Source organism: Daktulosphaira vitifoliae, unplaced genomic scaffold, assembly GCF_025091365.1.
Source record: "Daktulosphaira vitifoliae isolate Bord-2020 unplaced genomic scaffold, ASM2509136v1 Scaffold_2, whole genome shotgun sequence".
Classification (NCBI taxonomy): domain Eukaryota; kingdom Metazoa; phylum Arthropoda; class Insecta; order Hemiptera; family Phylloxeridae; genus Daktulosphaira; species Daktulosphaira vitifoliae.
In genome coordinates this window covers 19,127,658-19,152,026 of record NW_026099573.1, presented here as the reverse complement: position 1 = coordinate 19,152,026, position 24,369 = coordinate 19,127,658, and the positions used below count along the sequence as shown (strand labels likewise).

The 24,369-nt window shown below is 30.3% G+C and overlaps 1 protein-coding gene across 4 annotated transcripts in view; it reads left to right on the top strand.

The window, feature by feature from the left end:
* The window catches only part of LOC126899427 (uncharacterized), a 27,069-nt gene extending 5,168 nt beyond the window's left edge, over nt 1-21,901 (top strand). Inside the window, exons 2-8 of one of the 4 annotated variants that reach the window (XM_050674380.1) lie at nt 10,040-10,314; nt 11,611-11,751; nt 13,701-13,841; nt 14,067-14,204; nt 17,275-17,412; nt 20,747-20,902; nt 21,627-21,901. In XM_050674380.1, coding sequence (XP_050530337.1) covers nt 11,634-11,751; nt 13,701-13,841; nt 14,067-14,204; nt 17,275-17,412; nt 20,747-20,902; nt 21,627-21,742 — 807 coding nt within the window. In that variant the 5' untranslated portion in view covers nt 10,040-10,314; nt 11,611-11,633 and the 3' untranslated portion in view covers nt 21,743-21,901. Of the gene's footprint in view, nt 1-10,039; nt 10,315-11,610; nt 11,752-12,066; nt 12,711-13,700; nt 13,842-14,066; nt 14,205-17,274; nt 17,413-20,746; nt 20,903-21,626 lie in introns of those variants that run through there. The other 3 variants (XM_050674383.1, XM_050674381.1, XM_050674382.1) reach the window with 3 other exon arrangements.
* The last annotated feature ends 2,468 nt before the right edge of the window (nt 21,902-24,369 follow it).

The following is a 24,369-nucleotide window of genomic DNA, read 5'->3' as shown; positions in this document are numbered from 1 at the left end:
TGTGTAAATAGAGAAATAATTTTGACATTTTTAAAATTATTCATTTGTTACGAGAGTAACAAATAGAATAAAATAAAATAGTATTGCCGAATAATTAATTAGTTTATTAAAAATAAAAGTGATAGTATTCATACAATAATTGTCAAATGACTGACGATGCTCTGCATTACAATCGTCGCAGTCGGCCCACTTCCCGGTTTTGCAACACCGAAAAATACTTTATAGACACATTCTTTTAGGCCGACCTCAATTACAATTCAATTTATGATTATCTGTTATTACAATTGTGGGACAATATTAAAACTAAGTTAAGTATTCATAACACTCCCTCCCTTAAATGGAAGTAGTGTTTGAAATACTACTTACATATAATACTCTTAAATTACAATAAAATAATTAAATTAACAAGACTTCAGACCATACTTTCATTGCAATTTGTACATTGTGCGATATCTGGTTTATATTGTCGGGTGGTATTTTTATATTTACACAATGCATATGAAGTTAGAATTACTATTATTAGAAAGAGACAGTAAAGAAATGGGATATGAGTATTTAAGATGAAATGATCGGAAGACTCTGCTATTGTGGATTCAAGATTATTGAGATCTATTGAGTCATCTGCTAATTGATTCAAATCTTGAATGAAATTATTTTCTGTTAACGGTTCAGGCTGATATTTAGAAATTTTATTAGTTATATTAGAATTCATGTAAACTAAAGGATTCTCGGGAACAAAGTCTTGGGAGAAAACAGAAATAATGTTTTGAGATGGTAATAATACTGAAGTTTCGGTACTCACAGTACAAGACTTATCCACTGTTATTTTACCAATGGTATTAATAGAAAAGAGGTTCTGTACATTATTACATTTGAGTGTCATATGAGTTTCTGTAGGAGTCACATATAACCAAGAGTTTTGAGTTTCTAATTTATGATATATGGGAATGAACAATTTACGATACTTAAGATTACAATTGACAATTGGATAATTAGGTTTAAAATATAGATTTACGTCACAATTTTTTGTTTTGGAATGACGATATAGTGCTTTAGAGTACTTACACAATTTAAAATGACTTAAATCAAAACAATTTGAAAGTTGAAGGTCTGATAAAGAAAAATAATAATCATTATTTCTACTTACATCTAAATACTTAGATTCGGTTACAATAAAAATAAAATTTTGATTTCCTTGTGGTATAGGCAAGGATATGGGGTGAAATAAATTAAAATCTAAATTAGACAATAAAGGGATTTTTAAATTAAAAATCAAAGTATAATTAATATATAATGCATCAATAGTAGTTATCTTGAACAAATCAGTTAGACTTGTAGAATAGATAGAAACTGGGAGTTCAAGGGTTGATGGTAAACTAAGACGGATTTCTTTCAATTCATTAAGTAGGATATTAGGAGGTAGGATACTAGAATGTAATCGACCACTTAGAGCTGAGTTAACTATAGCAAGGAGGTTCTGAGTTTCCCAACTGTATTGGCTAAGTAGTAGAGTTATGGTGGCTGTATGTTCAGCTAGAGTAGAAATGAATTCTACTAAATTGATTTTATCAGCATTCATTTGACTTTGCGATAGTAGTTTCTGTATATTTCGGGACATATTTTGTTGTGTTTGATCTAGATGTAGTGAGGAATTGTATGTGTGATGAACTACGGATTTCATAATGTGTATTTGTTCTTTGGATAGTCGTAGAATTTTTTCTTTATTTTCCTGAAGTTCGCTGATTTTATTATAAAAATATTCAGCATCTTGATCGGAACATACACCGAATAAAACATTTGCTATTCTACCAACGAAATTTGCTAGACCTCTCTTTTGTCGGGAGTAAAGAGAACTGCTATTCCCCTTCAGATTTAACATAGATGAAAGAGTAATATGATTGAATTCTATTTCATTTAAATAAGGTAATGTAATTTGAACAAATTGGGTACAGACTGTAGCTATTTTTATATCTTTTGAATTTTCTGATGCGTCCCGACAGTGACGCACCGTTTGATTGTAATAACCTAAGATTAAAGAATGACGTTGCTGGTAGTTCTTTAAATCCAGGTAGGAAATAAGTTGCCAGGTACTCTGGGAGATTCTGAGGGGACCATAGGATTCGTAATACAGACCGGACGTTTGATTGAACTCAGTGATATTTATGAACGCTTTTAGGTTTTCTGCATAATATTGAGAGAAGTGAGTAACCATTCTGTAACAAACAATAATGATTATTTGTTAATTATTATTCATGAAAGAGTTTAGCCATGTTCTTGTGGAGTGTTTGACGTTTGCCATTTTTGTTAATAACTATATTTACTGAATCAGCGTTTGTGTCTAATATTTCAAAAGGACCTAACCATTTAGGAGCCAGTTTTCCTTTGTTAGCCTTTTCCTGAATTAAAACTTTATCACCAATATGAAGTGTGGGAAGGAATTGAGTTTGGTCATAGGAGGTTTTAGATTTCTGCTTCTTTTCTAATAATCTTTTTCTGGCAATATTATGAGTTTCTTGCATGTTTCTTTTTAATTCGAATTGATAGTCTGTATAATTATACTGTGGTTCCGGTTCTCGGGTAAATGATGTTGGGACTTGGGCTTCATAACCGTATAAAAGTTCGTAGGGCTGGTATCCCGTGGCAGAATGAGTTGTTGAGTTGTAAGTGAACATAGCAAATGGAACATAAGTGTCCCAGTTTCGCTGATCTTTATCTACGAAGTGTCGAAGATACTCACCTAAAGTCCGGTGACTTCTCTCGAGACTTCCATTGCTCTGCGGCCTATAGGGAGTTGTAGATGTTTTTTTTATTTTCAGTAGACGACATGTTTCTTTAAACACATCACTAAGAAATTCGGTGCCACAATCAGTAACGAGATTCTGAGGGATACCATGTAAGCATATGAATTTGGTTACAAAATGATAAGCAACAGTGTTTGCTTCATGATTTTCCATAGGGACAGCCCATGAAAATTTTGTAAGATCATCTTGAAGAGTTAGGATGTAGGCATTGTTATGAGGTGTACGTGGAAGAGGACCGACTACATCCATAAAAACTTTCTCAAAGGGCTTTGAAGAGGTAGTAGTAATTACCATCGGTGCTTTTACATGACGATTTGTAGTCTTGTTTTTCTGACATGATGTACATTTTTTTATAAACTCAGCCACGTCATGATTCATACCGATCCATGAGTGTTGTTTCTTTAATCTATTGATAGTTCGTGATATACCCTGATGACCACCTAAGGGATTTAGGTGAAATTCTTGAATGATATGAGATTTTTGTTCTGATGAGTATTCAACTAGAGAATAGAGAAGAATGTGAATGTTAGAGTCTCTGAAGATATAGTTTATGATAGATCGAACATTTAACCAATCTAGACCAGTATCTATTTTAGGTAAAGCTATTTTATCTAAATGATTTACATGACAAAATTCTCGGAGATTTTGTAGGGCAGTGAAAATAATTTCGTATTTTGGTTTCTGCCAAATCTTCTCTTTTATTATTATGTAGAGGATAAATCTATTGGATTGTTTGAGAAAAGCGATTTCAGTAACATTCTTGTTTTGTTTCCGCAGACTAGATAATTGCCCAAATTGTCGACGAAAATCTAAAGCAATTCCTTTTGATAACTTGAGATCTTTGGATACAAAATTTGCCAGATGATAGTCTGAGGGTGCATTCAACACCTTCCCATGGGTTTCTACTATATTTTTAGGAAGATTAGAATAATGGCTGATATTGTTCAATACGTATTGACACGGAGATTCTGTGATGGTTTCATTAATATTGGAAAATGAAGATGATTTTGGATATTCTGGAGTTAGTGAATGTTCTGAATTTTCTGGAGTTAATGAGTGTTCGGAATATTCTGGATTTCGTAAATGTTCTGGATTTTCTGAATTCATCGATTCGGTTACTGATTTACTTGTTGAACGAGTAGTTACCTGATGGATTCTACTCAAAGCATCAGCGTTGGTATTTTGTGATCCTTTTTTATAGTGCACTGTGTATTGATACTCTTCTAGTTTTAATCTCCATCTGGTTAACCGGGACCCAGGATCTTTGAGGTTAAATAACCACGTGAGAGCACGATGATCTGTGACAATTGTGAATTTCTGACCAAAAAGATAAGGGCGAAACTGTTTTACACCCCATACAATACTTGTTAGTTCCTTTTCGGTGGTGTTGTAGTTTTGTTCTGCCTTATTTAATGTTCTGGATGCGAATGCTATAGGTAAATCCTTTCCTATAGGACCTTGAGACAAGATACAACCTACGGCATAGTTGCTAGCATCACAAGTGAGGACAAAGGGTTTCTCAAAGTCAGGATATTGAAGAATTGGAGCTTGTGTTAATACGCATTTTAACGTCTGAAAAGATTCTTGGCAAAGGTCACTCCAAGTAAATGGGACATCCTTTTTTAAGAGAGCTGTCAAAGGTTTCGCAATTTCCCCATAATTTTTAATAAATCGTCGATAATAACCGGATAATCCAAGAAATGACTTAACTTCCTTAACATTTTTAGGTACGGGAAAATTTTGAACGCATTCTATTTTTCTTGGATCAGGTTTAACACCTTGGTCTGTAATAACATGACCTAGGTATTGAGTTTCCTTGCGGAGAAATTCACATTTAATAGGTTGTAATTTTAGATTATATTGTCTAAGTCTATCAAAGATTTCTGTGAGCTTTTGAGAATGATCGTCTAAATTTTTAGCATATATGATTATATCATCTAAGTAAACGAAAGCTTTTACTCCATTTATGCCAATTAAAACTTTGTTCATCAGGCGTTGGAATGTGCTTGGTGCACCTTTCAAACCAAAAGGCATACGAATAAATTCAAAATGACCTTTGTCAGTCGAAAAAGCGGTTTTTTCACGGTGTTCGGGTAACATAGGGACTTGATAATAACCATTTGCTAGATCAAGAGTACTGTAATAGCGAGATTTACCAAGCTGGTCAAGGATATCAGTGATGTTAGGAAGAGGATAGGCATCTCCTTGAGAGACCTGATTGATTTTTCGAAAATCAACGCATACGCGATATTTGATATTTCCATATATGTCTGGTTTTTTTGGTACTACTAATAATGGCGCATTCCACGGAGATTCACTAGCAGCTATAACTCCCTCTTTCTCGAGTTGTGCTATTTATTCATTAATCTCATTCTTGTGTTTGTAAGGGAGTCGATAGGGCTTGTCCATTATCGGCTGGACATTATCAGGTGTTTTAATTTCGTGATATACCGCTGTAGTATGCGTAATTGGATCCCCTTCTAAATGGAATACGTCGGAGAACTGACTGCAAATGCTTTCCAATGAATTTCGTTCTTCATTGTTCAGATGATCAGTACGAAGAGCTTGCTTAAGTCGATTAATTCTGCTTCCATCGAAGTTACTTTGGGATTGTGACTGCGTAATATTTATAGATACTTCTAGATATTCTTCGTAATTAAGACTTTCGAGATTTGGTATCTGAAGATGTTCGGGTTGTTCTGACGGATTTAAAATAGAAAGTAATACGCGATTGCCTTGGACCTGAGTTACGACATTTCCACTTACGAGGTTTTCGTTAATTGACTGAGAAGGAATTAAGAGCATGGTGCCTTCTTTAATAGTCGAAGCTGGTATGGTAATAAGAGTTTCTGATCGAGGAGAGATAACAATACCGGCTGAATTCGGAATGATTAATTCATTGGTTCCATAATTTATGAGAGTCTGATGTCCTACTATGAAAGGTTTTCCTAGGATTCCGTCATGAGGTATGGGAAAGTCAGGATGAATTAAATGGAACTCTGCTTGAAGGAATTGGTTATTTAGTTGTATAGTTAAGGTAGTCATTCCTAATGTCATAACTAGTTGGTCAGTTATGCCCTTCAAATGATATATTATGTGATCATAAAAAATCACATTACTTTTAAGAGATGATACTTTAATAAGGTTTAGGTCACTACCGGAATCAAGTAGAAGTCTGGCAGTGCCCGAGTTTGTCTGATGAATTGGGTAGACAACATGGTGGTTATCTAATTTTGCGGTAAAATGGAGAGATCGGCTAATTTGATGCTGCTGACAGGTTTTCCGCCGAAAGTTGCCTGTCGTGTCTCGTTTCCCGCATTAGATGTCTGTGGTTCTGGTGTTGATTGTGATTGTTTCTTGTTGTTAACCCATTGGCGTTTTCTGCATACTTCTAAAGTGTGTCCTGATTTTTTACAATAACGACACACAACCATTTGAACGTGAGCCAAGTTAGGACGATAGCTTTGCAAATTAGATTTAGGCTTAATAAAATTTGATGATTTATGCGTGTGATTTGAAGTAGACCTGCAGTCTTTTGCTAAATGACCAATTTTTGTACAATTAAAACACATAACTTTTGACTTTCCTTCTGTTGTAGGGGTCAACTTCCTAGATTCGTGCCATGATTTTCGGACACGCTCTTCTTCACGGGCGGCTTGAATAGCCTTCTCTAATGTTGGTGGATTACGAGCTTTTATAAAGTCTTTAAGATTATTTAAACCTTCGGTGAACACTTGGACTGTTTGAGCTTTAAGGCTTTGCTCAAGGGCGGTAGCTGCTTCAGTGCTTTTTCCATTTGTTTCTTGTTCTAAAATTTGTGATTGTAGACATTCTACACGATTGGCATAAGAAATAACATCTTCATTAGGAGCCTGTTTGGTACAATATAGCTCTAGATAGAGATGAGTAGTTGTCCTCTGTGGTTCTAAAGTGGATTTTAGAGTATTTTTTAAGTCAGTCCACGATTGGATTTCTTTGAATTTGATTGCTTGTCTAGCTTTGCCGGATAGACGTACTTGAATACCTTTAAGAAGCTTTTCCTGTGCTGTTGAGTCTGCGCACTCTATGGCAAACTCACATTTTTCTAAAAATATTTCAAGATCCTCTGAACTGGTACCATCAAACGACTGTGGTAATAGACGTAGGGCAGCCTCTAGACTTATCTGATTGTTGGCCATTTCACGAGGTAGGGGAAGAGGTTGATTGAGGTTCGGTTCGATAAATAAAGACTGAAATTCTGGAGACTGTACGATAGATTTCTGTTTGATAGGAATAATTGGATTAAAATCAGAAATTGGATTTTGGACTTGCTCTAATTTTAACAAGGTTTGACTACACTGACCTAAAAAACTGTCGGTGTCACCTAGTTTACCAAAAGTTGTATTTAAAAGTTCAGAAGAAGATTCAAGAAGAGCATCACCTTTAGTTAATAAATTTTCTATAGGAGGATTAGACGACGAAGTTGAACGTAAATTACGAGAAGGATGTTTTGAAACAGATACTTTAGTACTACAGGTTGGTTTGAAATCAGGATCAACTGATTTGTCGTCGATAGGACTACTACTTCTACTACTAGAATTACTCATAAACAATACTTATAATACTATCTTAAATTCCAAAGCTGAGCTGATTCCACAAAAGATAATTAAATAATAAACATGAATAAAAAATAGATAAATGTAAATTATATAAATATATAAATAACTAACTAATTTACCCCCAAGATTTTCTGATACTTATTTATTATAAAAAAAAAAATATATATATGTATGTACGTATAAATGAATACACTTAAAAACGAAAAATATTATCTATATACATAAATGTATTATTATTATTATTTTTTTTTTCTTTTCTTTTCTTTTTTTTTTAAAAAAAAATAAATTAAACTACAAAATAAAACTTACAGTAATAAGACATTCACCACCATAAACATGATGTATTGATAGTTTGGTTGGGTTGGATTGATGTTTCTTTATTGATGTTCTACACTCTGAAACTGGTCACGCGGAGAAACTTGACTTGTGGGTTTTTAGTGAATTTTTTTTTTTATATTTTTGTAAAATATATATATATATATATGAGTTCGGGCGGCGGCGAAAGTATATACGTTGATAGTGAACGAAATAACAGTAGAAATTACTAACCGTTTATTGTACTAAATACAACAAACAAGTTTTATTTGTTGTTTATTATTATCTTATTTTTGATTGATTTTCTTGAAGTTGTTTGATTTTTGAAGATTTTCTGTATGTTGAGTTCAATGCTTTTCTTGATTTTCTGGAGGTTCTGATGAGTTATTTGACTATTGTTTGCGTACTTAGTAACTTTTATGATAAAAATTTTAATTATTCTTTTTCGGCACTAGTCTCTTCGGATCGCACCGCTGCCACCAAAATTAATGTTACGAGAGTAACAAATAGAATAAAATAAAATAGTATTGCCGAATAATTAATTAGTTTATTAAAAATAAAAGTGATAGTATTCATACAATAATTGTCAAATGACTGACGATGCTCTGCATTACAATCGTCGCAGTCGGCCCACTTCCCGGTTTTGCAACACCGAAAAATACTTTATAGACACATTCTTTTAGGCCGACCTCAATTACAATTCAATTTATGATTATCTGTTATTACAATTGTGGGACAATATTAAAACTAAGTTAAGTATTCATAACACTTACATTAAATATAAATTTAAACTTATTTTCATTATTTTGCCTCCTCAAAGTTATGAAAAGTTGCTTTAAATTTTTTAGTTAACTAGTTTAAATTGTCATATTTATCTACAAATTTTCCTTTATAGAGGTGGGTTAAAAATATTATAATGCGTACAGAAAGAAGAATTTTTTCAACTACATTTTCAAAAAAAAAAATTGACCATAGCACTTCGTGCTAAAAACGTGGTTCAAAGTTAAATAAAAACTAACCTTTTTGTAATAAATCTCAATTTCATAATAGCTTCGATGCGAAGCTATTATGTTATTTTTTATTAGTTATTTTTTTCAACGATGTGTCAATAGATCACAAATCGTATCTAGTCGAAGACATTATCCTCAAAAATTGAAAAAATTTCCCTCGTTCCCCGTAAATAAGGGAAACCTCCAAAAAAATTACAATTTTAAAAATCGCTAATTTTCGAAATTTTTTCATTTTTCTTTAATTAAAACTGCCATAACTTTTTCAAAAATAAACAAATCAATATACATATTTTTTTTAAAGATGCAAGATATCTTTACCTATCATTTGGTATATTTGTTTTAAAAAAATGGTGGATTATTCCAAAAGCAGTATGAACTACTCCTATTTCCTTAATTATATCCTGATTAGTAGTTCTTAGATTTAAAAATGTAATATGTGAATAAATATTTTATATAGCAATTAAATATAGTATGAAATTGATGTTTAATAATTTAGTATTATTAAATACTAAATATATGGTAAACATGAATAAAAGTTAAAAGGTATTATGTGCAGTATATCAATATAAATAATTATTTGAATACCAAGAGTTACATAGAAATAATAAATAATTCTATTAAAGTTATTTACTACGATATAAATACAAAAAATACAATAAGTGATTTGACGAAATTTCGGGCTTTTTTCATAAATTTATTATTAATAGTAATTATTTGAGTTTCTGACTATAAGCGGTGGTTCATGGGTGCTGGTAGTGAGTATGCGACTTTAAAAATAATATCACTAGTCATAGGTATAAAAAATTTCCAAATTAAATACATTAAAATAAAACACAATACACATAACGACGACACTGTCGGTCGTCCAAAACCCGTACATAAGATCGCACCTGACCGTCCCCCCATATACACAATTGCAGCGCCTCGTTTATAATATACGTCTCAGAATATTATTGTGTCTAATATTATTATTAAATAATATTAGACACAATATAAAAATTTGCATGGAAGCGTTTCTTATAATTGTGATTTTAATCACTGTCAGATATCATCTATACTCGTCCCATCTATGGCACGTCCACACTGTGCGCGAATCCACTGTGTTATCATTTTTTAAATTATATATCATTAATAATAAAAAAATTTAATCTAAATTTTTTATTTTCTTTAAAATTTTGAAATATATTTTTTTAACATTTTAATTACTAAAAATTTTAATGAGGCGACTATAATTATAAGACATGCACTTATACACTTGATATGAGTGGTATCTATATGTATAGATTTATTGATTTTTTTTTTTTTTTATTATTAGCTTTCAATACAGAAGTATTATTATAGCTAAACGATTAAAATAAAACTATACAATAGAAACTAAGACTATACAATAAGAACTAAGACTATACAAAGGAAAAAAAAAATTTATTGATTGGTTTTAAATAAAACATTTCGTGCTGGAAATTATTTTGCAGAAAATATTCATTGCAAATACCATCCTCGTATTATTGGTCGTTTTACAAAAAGATGGTGGAATCGTACTGACTACTTCTGATATTTCTAATAATAAAGACTCCACCAATGAAACAGAAGGTAATATATTTAAATAATTGTAAAACTAAAACTTAAAGAATTCTTTAGACCCAATGATAAGCCGAATTTCCATTATCGGTCATTATTGATCAATCGCTCTAATCAGACCTTTCTATGTAGATGCTACAACAAGAATTCGTCGTGATCGGTAACCATCGCCCATCAGATGGAAGAGATCATATTTCGTATGTATACGTGTCGTTTCAAAAACGATGTAAAATGGTTATTTATAAAAAAATTAATTATTATCACTATCTCTACAAGTAGATTAAAAACAAACAATTTTGCATCCAAGCATTTATTATGATAGTGATTTTAATCGTTGTAAGATATCATCTATACTGCACCCAACTATGCTACGTCCCCACTATTCTCGGTTGTTTCGAACTCAAAAATAATTAAGAAAAAAATTCATTCTTAAAAGCAGGTTCGAACCTCGTACTCCAATCATTAAAGACATAAGTTTTGAAAAAAATAAGTATTACTACCGTCTTCAAGTAGATTAAAAACAAAAAAGTGAAATACCTAAGGCTTCAATATAAAAAAAATTGTTTTCATTCATTCATTTTTCAAAAATGTATGACATTTTTAAGAAAGTAAAGTTTAAAAAATGTCGATATTTACCGATTTTAAAATCATAATTTTTGAGGGATTTACCTTATATATACACCCAGAGAAAAACCTCGATCTATATAATAAATTCATTGTTCAATTTGATAAATATATCATTACTATTGAATCAATGATATATTTATCAATATGATATTTTTTTTTCTTGTCTTGAACAATAATTATTTATAAGAATAGTTATTTTGTTCGTATTAATAAAACATTATCATAAACCCTTGATAAAATTTCTCTTTCAATTTTGATTGAGGTTTTTCTTTGGGTGTAGGGAACGAAGGAAATTTTTTTAAATTTTGAGGGTAATGTCTTCGACTAGATACGATCTTTTGACATATTATCTTGATGTTTTGATGTCTCATTTTATGAAAAAATAATTAAGTATAAATATGTATTCAAATATATACTCAATAGTAACCTTAAAATATAATTTAACAAACGAGATACGCAAAAAAAAATTCATCATTATTAAAATATAATTTGTAAATATCCTTTTTTAAATAAACAAAATATTTTTTTTATATTTGTACCACCCTTAAAAAAAAAAAAAAAAAATTGAAAATTGGATCGTTAAGTAATTTTTTCAGCATTGTGAAGTTTTTCAATATTTTACTATAAAGTAAAAAAATAACTTGTAATAAATTTTAATTTTCACAAATTATTTTCTTTTAGATTGTTCGATATGTTATGCAAAAATGACGAATGATGATTATAAAACTATATGTTGTGAACAACAAGTGCATTTGAAATGTTTAGATAAATGGTTTGATATATCTAACACATGTTTTTTGTGCCGCGGGAATCCATTTGAATGTATAGAATATTTTTTCAAATAATTAAGATTAAGTCTTAAGACACGCATGAATATCATTGACCACATTGTATTTGTTTGTAAAAATTAATTTTTGAAGTCGAGTATATGAATAAGGAATTTCATAGAATTTTTTTAAAAAACTATTATTTTGTTTCAGGTTATTTTAATAATATGATAATAATTAATTTTTAACACTATCATTGGTATCAACAATATTAATAAAATTGTGTTATGATGTTATAGTCTATTATGTGTTACAATAATTTAGAATTTAATATTTATGTCAAACTCTAATGAATTAATTATACTCTAAATAAGCTATAGTATTAGTGCCCGAAAAAATACAAATGATAAAAACTTATCCTATTATCAATGCTTCGATGTTTTATTTTATGACAAAATAATTAAGTATAAATGTGTATTCAAAAATATACTTAATGGTAACCTTAAAGTATAATTTGCAAATATATTTTGTTATATAAACATTGTTATGTTGCAGATATTGTACTAGTTTGTTTTTATAAATCTTAACAGTTAGTGATATGTGCATTAGGTGTAAAGTATTGATAGTTGTGTATGTGATAACCTCCATCAGTTCCCAACCGGTCCGATATCTATCATCCTAATGTCATCAGCTACACTGTGCACCTGTATCAATATTATTGTATTTCCCCCCAATGAATTTGTTCAAAGGTGGCACCACCACCACCGGCTACTACACGATGCCATGCGACTGGACTTTTTCTCAACTATACTACCGATTTGTATAGTCATGTCATTTTTCCATTGTTTTTTGCCGCTTGTCAAAACCACGTTATTTTTTGCTGCATTTTTTTTTGTACTCCGTTTTTTTTTTATATAGAAAACAAAACGTTGAGGTGTCAATAATGACGTGAGGCGCTCACTATGGCCGGTGATGGGTCGGTACATCTGGAGAATGTCCATCAATCAATAACAAGTATACATAAAACTCCCCTTTGTACCCCTTCATAATGTCTATAATTTCATATAAATTCATATAACTATAATTATATTTAAATGATACATATATAAATTTTAAATAATTAAAAAAAGTATTATTATGTTATACATGGCATATGTTGTTTTTCTCTTCATACTTTTCCCTCATTTTTATTAACATTTGTCTTTTTTTTTTTTTAAATCAATAACTAGTAGCTCTTTCAACGAGTACTATTCTAGCTTGGCGCGGCTATTAGGTCACTGTACAGTGTTCCCCTTGGCAGTGGGTAAATAGTAGTGATAGGCATTTTCGAATATTTTAAACTATCGATTAGTATTTGATAGTTTTTTAAAATTAGCGAATAACTATTCGAATTGTTTTTATACAACCGAATAGTTTATTTTTAACATGAACTATCGAATGGTTTCAAAAAATATTCGATTAGTTTTACCTAATATTTTTATTTAGTACACTTAATTATAATAAGAAGATAATTAACGAATACTTAAAATAAATTATTATACAATTAATAATAATAAAAATTAGTAATGGGCATTTTCAAATAGTTTAAACTATCGATTTACTAATCGAATTGTATTTATACAACCGAATTATTTATTTTTAGCATCAACTATTGGAATATACTATCGAATAGTTTTTAAAACTATTCAAATATATTATATTGTATAACTATCGAATATTTTTACTATTCGAATAGTTTTTGAATGACTGTTGAATAGTTTGATAGTTACTATTCGATATTTCCCATCACTAGTAAATAGTAGGCAATCTGATTCGGCTGATACCTTACAACATAATACTTTTTTTTTATATTTGAATCACCGAACTTTTTTATATAAAAAAAAGAAATTTTAAATTAGTATAGTCTAGTAATTTTCCAGCACTGTGAAATTTTTTAATGTTTTGTTATAAAGTAAAAAAATAACTTGTAATAACTTTTGATTTTCACAAATTAATCTTTTTTAGGTTGTTCGATATGTTTGAAAAAAATGACGAATGATGTTTATGCAACTGTATGTTGTGAAAAACCAGTGCATTTTGAATGTTTGGATAAATACTTTGATACATATAAAACATGTTCATCGTGCAATGGTATTCCAATCAAATGTACAAACAATTTTTTTAAATAGTTAAGATTAAGTTTTAAGACATTCACGAATAGCATTGATTACATTGTTTGTAAAAATAAATACGTTCTAATCTTAGCATTGAAGTTAAAAATTTCATAGAAAACAATATCGAGTAGTTGGAATAATTTTTTACGTTTTTAGTATATTTAATTATAATAAATAAAATAATATTATTTATAGTAGATTGTAATTCTTTTTTTAGGTTGTTCGATATGCCAAGTAAATTCAACAGATGATTCTTTTAAATCTAAATGTTGTGGGAAAAGATTTCATTATAAATGTATACAGAAGTGTTTTGATAAATCCAAAACTTGTCCTCAGTGCATTCAATATTATGAAAGTATAATCGTTTTCAAATATTTTTAACTTAGTCTAAAGACACTCATGAATATCATCGACCATTTTGTATTTGTTAGTAAAAATATATTTTTGAAGTCGACTATATGGAAAAGGAATTTTATAAGAGACGATAAAGAGTAGTAGAAAAAATTTTTTTTTGAATATTAATGCGTTTTTTTTTTTTAACTAATCATATATTCACCGAAAAAGTATTCGCCAAAAATTACTTTATGACTTTAGAGTCAGCCGATTAAACTTGTAGAGAGGCGACTGGCATCCGAAAATCGTTTTTTAATCGTATTTGATACATTGATTTTTGTCTTATTTTACCTCCATTAATTACTCTAAGATATCGAGATTTCTAAAATTTTTCCTTCTTTTTATACTAAAATACACATTTTATGTGTATAGTTTTAATTTAACAGTAAAAGGATACAAAAGGATAATTTTGGAAAATGATGTTGCAGATATAATTATACATATTACAGACCATTCCATTATCTGTAGTAAAATAATTTAATAGTGATGGGTTGTGTATCATCACTTTAAAAGTTTTCTTCTTCTTCCTCAACTTAGTCCCAACTACTTGAGGTCGGCCACCCTTATCCGAAATTTCCACTTGACAAGATTTTCCACATAATCTACGCACACATAAACAATCCTCATATCGCATTCAATAACATCCCTCTATATCTTCTTTGGTCTTCCTCTACCTCTTCTTTCTTCAACATTCATTTTATATAACTGTTCTTACAGCTTCCGATTTTTCTCTCCTCATAACATGACTAAATCATCTCAGTCTATTTTCTCTCATCTTATCCACGATTGACGCTACACCTATACTCCCTTTTATATGCTAGTTTCTTATTCTATCTTTTCTAGTCCCACCACTAATTCATCTCTGCTACACTCTTTCTCTGCTCTACTTTCTTATCAACCGCCCAACACTCTGAACCATACATCATAGCTGGTCTTACTACAGTCTTGTAAAATTTACCTTTCAGACTTATTGGAATTCTTTTCGCATAAGACACAAGACTCTTCTCTCCACTTCAACTAAATGCAATTAATTCTGTGTCTTACATCCTCGTCAATATCACCACTCTTTTGCACAACTGATCCTAAATATTTAAAACTTACCAATCACGTCCTCGCCTATTGTCACTGATCTTCTTATTTCACCTACCTCGTATTCTTCTTTACCAAACTCGTACTCTATATACTCTGTCTTACTTTTACTAATTCTTAAACCATTTTTTTCAAGAGCTGATCTCCATACCTCTAGCGTTTGATTAATTTACTCTCTATTTTCTCCTATTAACACTATGTCGTCAGCAAACAACATGTACCACGGCACCTCTCCTTGTATTTCTCTAGTAATTTTATCCATCACTATAGAGAATAAGTAAGGGATTAAAGCAGAACCTTGGTGCACTCCTACTCTTACACGAAAACGTTCTGATACTCCTCCAACGTTTTTTATCCTAGTACAAGTGCCATTATACATATCTTCTATTATATAATGTATCTTTTCGGGACTCCTTTTCTCATTAATGTCCACTTTAAAACGTATGTTTTAGAAAGCGTATGTTTCTCCAAATAAATCATCTTTTCCCTAAACTTTTCTATTAGTTGCTTCACACAAAATAATGGCTCCATTGTTGACTTACCAGGCATAAATCCAAACTGGTTTTTAGATACCGATTTTATTTAAGATTTTATTTTAAAGTTCCTTCAACTACCTTATGCCAACATCGCCTAATATTTTCCATACTTCTATTGGCACTTCAACTTGTCCTACTGTTTTATTATTTTTCATTGATGCCATAGCCTCCTATACCTCTTTCTCACTAATTAAATCTACCAGTCCCTCATTTCACGAGATATCCTCTGATGTCTCTTTTGGGTACTCTTCATTCTGTAATTTTTCAAAATACTCTTTCCACCTTTTTTCCACATCATCATCCCTCAAGAGCACCTTATATCAACACTTTTTATACACTTTATATAATGATAATCTTTAGACCTTTTCTCTCTTTTTACTCTTTCATATCCTCTCCTCTCATTATTTACATGTCCATTCATACCTCCACTTATCACCGCATCCTCATTGATAGGTACCCCTTGCATCACCTCATCCATCTCTCTCCAAAACACTTCCTTGTCTATTTCATCACATCCCACTTGTGGTGTTTTTATACTAGACTTACCTGAGTATATTATTTTATAACCCTCACCTATTTCCCTTGATTTCTCTCCTTTCCACTTAGTTTCCTGCATACAACATAATGTTAACTTTTCTCCTCTTCAATATTTCTACTAATTCTCTACTTCTACCATTTAATGTTCCAATATTCCAAGTACCTATTCTTACTTTGTATCTATCTTTCTCCCATATACACGAGTCCAGCCTAGAGTTAAGTGGTGATGTCCCTACACCGTTGACACTACAAGCGTTGATTAGACCTGTACACATAACTGGTGAAACAGCTATTCGTAGGGTGTTTTGCTAACAAAAAAATAAAATAGCAGAAATAAAGAGTATTTGCATAATTAAGTAAATAAATGAATTTTGAACACGTTTTCAGTATATTTTATTATAATTAATAAAGTAATATTTATTATAGTAAATTTTAATTTTTTTTATATGAAAAAATTATTTTGATTTGTTCATTTTTCAAAAAGTTATGGCAGTTTTAAAAAAAGTTATAAAAATGTCGAAATTTACCGATTTTAAAAATTGTATTTTTTTGGAGGTATTCCTCCCATTTACAAAAACAAGTGATTTTTTTCAATTTTTAAGAGTAACGTCTTGAACTAAACACGATTAGTGATCTTTTGACGTATAGTTGAGAAATATCGGTCCAGTGAGAGCTGAGAAAAAGTAGTGACACACACAAAAAAAATAAACATAACATGATAAAATTAATACGTTCTAATCTTAGCATTGAAGTTAAAAATTTCATAGAAAACAATATCGAGTAGTTGGAATAATTTTTTACGTTTTTAGTATATTTAATTATAATAAATAAAATAATATTATTTATAGTAGATTGTAATTCTTTTTTTAGGTTGTTCGATATGCCAAGTAAATTCAACAGAGGATTCTTTTAAATCTAAATGTTGTGGGAAAATATTTCATTATGAATGTATAGAGAACTGTTTTGATAAATCCAAAACTTGTCGTCGTTGCATCCATTATTACGAAAGTATAATCTTTTTCAAATATTTTTAATTTAGTCTATAGACACTCACGAATATCATCGACCATATTGTATTTGTTAGTAAAAATATATTTTTGAAGTCGAGTATATGGAAAAGGAATTTTATAAGAGACGATAACGAGTAGTTGGAACAATTTTTTAACACGCTTATATTAGTTTCACTTGTATGTTTCTTATGAGTTGTTTGTTGTGGGATGTTTGTAACTTTCCACGCGCACGAGACTAGACGGTCGTAACGCATTCACCCCACCCCGCTCTACAGTCGTCGAAAATAATATTTTCCAACCCGTAGACGCGCGCGTCATCAATTATATACAGTGGACGCCGCTTATTGGACTCACTTTGGGACCTGACCATTTGAGTCCATTAACCGAATGAGTCTAATAAACGTCGTTCACTAATATTTATATATACATATATATATATATATATATTCATATTGTATAAGAGGTAACGACGAGACGAAAATTAAAATCCTACGAAGACTATATAATATGTTTTCACGTTTCTTCCATCGGTGAAACCAACCTTCTGTTGCTACAAAATTATTTTTGTCCATTTTTTTCGCGAGTTCCTGTAACTCGGGCATCTTTTTCTCTGACTTTTGTGAACCATTGTTTCAAAGCGTCTTCAACTTTATCTTCTTTACCGACTCTTTTTCTTTTCCGGTTTGAATTCACATTTGCTAATGATGCATTTTCGATTTTCTGTCGACTTTTTAGCATCCTACCTAGTAAACTTTGAGACACGTTTAACTTACATGCTGCTTGTCGCTGGCTCATTTGCGGAAGCTCGTCATATTTTTTAAGAACATCTAATTTTTCTTCTACACTCAAATCACGTCGTTTGTTCATTGTAACACGAAAAATGAAAATTTTTACAGAGAACGTAAACACAAACAACACTCTGTACACGACGACGTCTATTCATACACTACCTGTCGTACTAATTGACATTAAAGACTGCTTCGTTTATCGTGAAAAGGTAATTTATTTTATCTCCACGATAAAAGCAATTTTACTAGGACCGACTTATAACGTATTTATAGCACGTTTGTTCAATGTATGTACACATTATTTTTATTTATCTAATTTTCAAATGACCCTATTAACCGGTGTGTGAGTCGAATATACGAATTTTTTGCTGTGTGTTAGTATATGTGTAAATAGGGACTAGGCGTTTTGAGTCTAATAAGCGAATGAGTCAATTAACCGTGAGTCCAATAAGCGGCGTCCACTGTATATATATATGTAAATAAATTTTTATTGAGATACGGCCCCGTCACTCGTGCTACCTTTAACAGCCGTCGCCCTACTATTAGTATAAGTGACCATACGCCACGGTGTAAAGTCCAGCAAGTGCCGCACGGCCGACGATGACCCGCCGCCAATGATACGTTGAATCTTCTTCCCGTTGTTAAAGTGGCAACGTCGATGATGTACGCCACCGGCTCCTGACGTGCCGCACGACCGAACCGATCCGCATCCGCGTACCGTCGCCATTAACGCTGCAAACTTTTCGACACCCGAGAATCTTGCCGGAAACCGCCTACGAAAGTGCCGCGATATTATACGAAGATTATTTTAGTTTTGTCCAATTCGTATAAAATATATATGTATATATAGCGTTATAATTTTTTTTTAATTTCTTCAATATATTAACATACGAATAAAATAATCTATAAAATCGAATTAATTTCTAAATAATTCATATCAATGAACATTTGTTTTTACTACAATTCTATTGTACAAATAAGAACAACTCGAATAAAAAAAATTTAATTTCTATATAACTGCGTTTTGAGTTTTGTATTTAAACATTTTTGTGTTTATTTAATGCACCAAGGTTTTTAGAAGTTTAATAAATTCTATTGACATATTGGTCATGAACCTTTTTACCCACATTTTTGATGTCCCAACTAATAAGCAGATTTTTGGGAAACAAAGTAATGATGAATAATTACGCGAGTTTTTTCCAAATAAATATTTCAGTATGGGGCCAAAGCTCAATAGTTACGCTAACCTGAACCTGTGCTGCTTTCCTTGGATGTGATAGCCGTTTCTCAGCTCCCTCCCCGGAATCGAACCCTGATTTCCCGTTACCCGTTACAACCATGATATTGATAGTAACTACTATCATAACATGAAACTAAAAAGTAAAAAATAAATATAGTTTAAAAAAACTAAAAAAACATGCTTTTAAAGTACATCGAACTAAAAAGTTAAAAATAATTTTTAAAATAATTATGAACAATAATACTAGTATTTTTCGTTTATTATTGTTTTAAGCTTATTTTAAAAATTATTTTTAACTTTTTAGTTCGATTTACTTTAAAAGCGTGTTTTTTTAAACTATATTTTTTTTAAACTATTATATATATATACAAATAGCAAGGACACGCCAACTCATAAAAGACAAAATGTTTTTTTTAATCTTGTATTAAAATTTTAATATGATTTATTTTCTCAAAAATTACCCAGAATCGTCTGCTATTTTGACCGATTTATTTTTTAAATTCTCTCTTGCAGTACAACTATTTGACATGAAGATTTTTAAAAAAAAGTAATTATTCTATAGCAGCCAATTAATTATCGTCATATCATATTGTTAAAAGTGAAAATATCATTATGATCCGCGTAGTTGGCAAAAAAAAAAATATAGTCATAAAATATTTTAGTGTGTCAAAAAAGGAAACTGTCAAGCACAGTTAGAAGTTGTTGTATCCTACGTGGTGAATTAGGGACATTTGTTTGTTTTTAAACAAGCGAAATAATTTGAAATAATTTAGAGAATATAGTGCGGTCGATATCCTCTTCCATACGTTACTATAATTAACTACACGTTAAAATATTTCAATATGACTTTCATGAATTACCATCCTTCATGAAAGTTAACGGTTGGATTTACAAAATAATATTTTGTTTGAAGGGTTAATGTAAAAAATTAAAGTCAAATACCAAATAATGTGTTAAAATAACAGTGGGTTTTGTAGAATGTTAGTGTTAAGGTGACAGATACAAAAAATAAATCAGTTTGAGAATCACATAAAAATTTTATTTTTTTTTTCGGTTTTCTTATTTATTATAATGAGCAACAATTCATTATTGTACCTTTGTAAAATAATTGTAATAAATTTTCAAAGTGTACTTTAGGACACACACACACAGTAATATTAAAAAATAATTGTGAATATTAATTTACAAATCTTCCTAGAGTGACTAAACACTAATAGACTATGTTATAAATAGAGTAAACGAAAAATAAATTTATATAATATATTTTATAATTTGTTTGGTGCAATTTTTTGTATTTTTTTTAGAATGTGAACTATGTGAGAATTATATTAATGACGATGACTTTTATAAATTTAGTTGTTGCAAATATCAGGTACATTTAAAATGTCTTGAAGATATTTTTGTATATGTCAAAATGTCTGGCGAGTGTCCAATATGTCATACAAATTTAATACCAGATGGTGAGATTATTGAATTGTAACTTCTTCTTGCTTAAAATTAAATTACTATACAAAGAATTTGTTGTTAAAGTGGCAAATTATGATGCTGACACATTAATTGTTAACACTGCAATTAATGTGTCTAGTTATCATCCTAAAGTTATTGTGGTTGGTGAAGATATTGATTTATTTGTACTTTTCTCCGCTTTAACTCTTAGTAAAAGTAAAGCCTATTAATAAGTTTTAAAAAGCCAGCTCAGGTAAAGTAGAAATAAAATGTTTAGTACTGAATTTATACAAACAAATAAACCTTCTTTGATAATAAAGTACTGTTTCATCATGCAATAAGTGAATGTGATATGTTAGCCTTATTTCATAAAGGAAAAAAAAATGTGTTTGTGAAAAACGAGAATACATAAATTCAATTATTTCACTTTTTTAATTTTTAATAGACCTAATTCATCTCATGATGAAATATCTCAAAATGGTGTTCAATGCTTGTTATATTTATACGGGGCATCTGAAAATGAAAAATCTTTGAATAATTAACGTATTAATTTATTCAAAAATTTGCAACGAAAAATAAAAATAATCTTGCTCCGACAGAAGATATTGCCAGACAACACTCTTCCCAAGTTTACTTATAAGTGCAGTTATGGCTGGGTCGTAAAAAATATCCAAAGAGTGGGAATGGGTTTTTCAAAATAATATTTGTCCCCAGTTATAATATTAAATGTTCCAACAGTTAAAGGTTGTGGTAAAAATTGTGGCTGCCGAAAAACAGGACTGAAATGTTCAAATAAAAGTGGAAATTGCAAAGGCCAATTGTGTTTAAATTCAATAGAAATAGATATTGAATAGGAAGAAGATTGTACTTTTATTGAAGATATATTCGATGAAAATTTAAAAGAGGACAATAAATAAGAAAATGGAAAATAAATTTTAGTACTCATATTAAGCGTAATGTAACTCGAAAAATATTTGTTTAAATGCAAAATTAACATACTTATTTTGTTTAAAATTGGCTTACAAACAATTTTTGTACGGAACTTTTTTTTGTAAGTTCAATATTTTTTGAGGAATTTAAAAAAGTTTTTTTTTTAACTTTCGCAAAGTTGTAAAAAAAATTTCAAGTCCAATCGATTTTACGGCTATAATTCTGTTATTTTCCTAGCTACTTCTACTACTTTACTTTTCATCTCCTCATCCATTATAATCCCTACACTATTCTTTATATTAGACTTACTTGAGTATATTAATTTATAACCGTCACCTAGTTTCCTTGATTTCTTTCCTTTTCACTTAGTTTCCTGCATACAACATAATGTTAACTTTTCTCCTGTTCAATATTTCTACTAATTCTCTACTTCTACCATTTAATGTTCCAACATTCCAAGTACCTATTCTTACTTTGTATCTATCTTTTTCCCATATACACGAGTCCAGCCTAGAGTTAAATGGTGATGTCCCTACACCGTTGACACCACAAGCGTTGATTAGACCTGTATACATAACTGGTGAAACAATTACCACACAAGTTGTCCGGCTGGTATCAAACACTTAATTGTTTATGTCTTCTTTGTTTTTAACTACTTTATTTCCTCTCATCTGTTGTCCCCATGTAAATCTGAGATGGGACTATCTTCCTAAGTTTTGTTCAGGATTCCTCACACTTTTTGACAAAATTTTACACCGTCTGTTGACACAACATCATTAGTCGCTTCTTATGATTGGCATAAAAGCCGTGAAAGTATTCTTATCCTTTTCTACAGAGAGAAGTTATTAAATTGTATTGATCTTCATTCATTTATTATTATTTAAGATCATTGGGTTTTACAATTCGTTTATGTGTGTAAAAATAGAGTAATAATTAAAACAAACACATTAAAATAATCTTTAAATGAATTTCAAATGTTGAAACACATATAATATATGTGTTATAGGATGTATATCATATATGTGATAAGACCTAAATACCACTATAAGTTTAAGAGTGTCGTAATTCGAAAAAAGCTACTTTGAGATTTGAACTGTCGGCCTTCCATAAAAGTTACATTGCTTGTTTCTTTTTTTAGACATTTATATTAAGTTCGTGTCAAATTTTATATAAGTTGATTGCTTATTTAGATAATGAATAATAAACTAAAATGGATTATATAAAAATGTCACATGACACAAATTTCGACGTACGGCCCTCTTAAAATTATAGAGCGATATTATGTGTATGTTATTTCTAATTATTTGAAATTATTTTTTTTTCAGATTTTTATGGTAATAAGTTGATACAAAGACTCTTTTGATATAATGAAACATTTTGAGTACATGTGTTGGAAAAATAAATATTATTACTTATGTTTAGCTGATTGGTCAAAACAATTTAGAATATGTCTTATATGTCGCAAAATTCTAATTCGGAATTTGAAAAAGTCTTTTTAATCGTTTTTTTTATATTGTAAATAAAATAACACATGGAAATTAAAATATTTATAATTCAAATTTTATTGTGATATTAATATATTCTTTTGAAATAGTCTCTCACACATGTATTTAGTATTTTAAACATCGGTTAAAGAATATGATTTAATATTATCGTATCATCGTTTTGATAATTTTTAGTGATGTTTGAACATTTTTTTTTAGCTTCGATACGAAGTTTAGAAGGTATTAATTTTACCTTTTTTTTGTCTCTATTACACTTATTATACTACTTATACTCTCGATTTTTCTCAATGATATATCAAATGATCACAAATTGTATGTAATTGAAGGCATTACACTAAAAAATTGAAAAATTTTCTCTCTAAATGGTGAAAATCTCTAAAAAATTACTATTTTAGAAAATTAGTAAATTTCCACACTTTTAAAATTTTTTTTTTTAAAACTCATATTTAATTAATAAATAAATTCCCTTCGTCCTAAAAGGAAGCAGATCTCCCCAACTCTTGAGTCCCCATTAATACACAAGAAGACACAATGCCCAGTGCGGCCATCCTAATGTCATCGTCAATCGCGTCGTTATTGGCCAAGAAGCCCCAAAACTGATGTCTCTTTCAGCGGTTAACCTATTCAAACTCCTACGTAACACCAAAAAGGGGTGCTTATTTTGTGGCTAACTTGCATATCTGCAGCCCGTTCCTCACTCTGCAACTTGAGGACGTGTCCGATATTCCTAGCTTGTGTAATAAACAAAAAAGAAGAGGAGAGGAAAGGAATGCGGACGCTTGTAATAAACAAAAAGAAGTAAGAAGACGGGAAAAGTAAGGGTAGCAGGTAGTATAATGGGAAAGTAAAATATTAGCTGTTATGGTTGTTTGATATAAAGAGAGTAAGAGTGGCTATAGCTATTGGGCAGCGACAATAATAGAATGAAATAGAAAGGGATCTCGGGATACTTATGTCTACAGAAGCACATTTGATATATATGAGTAAAGGTGAAATACCAACGAAAGGTTACTATATAGCTTCCGCACAAAAATGTATACACGAAT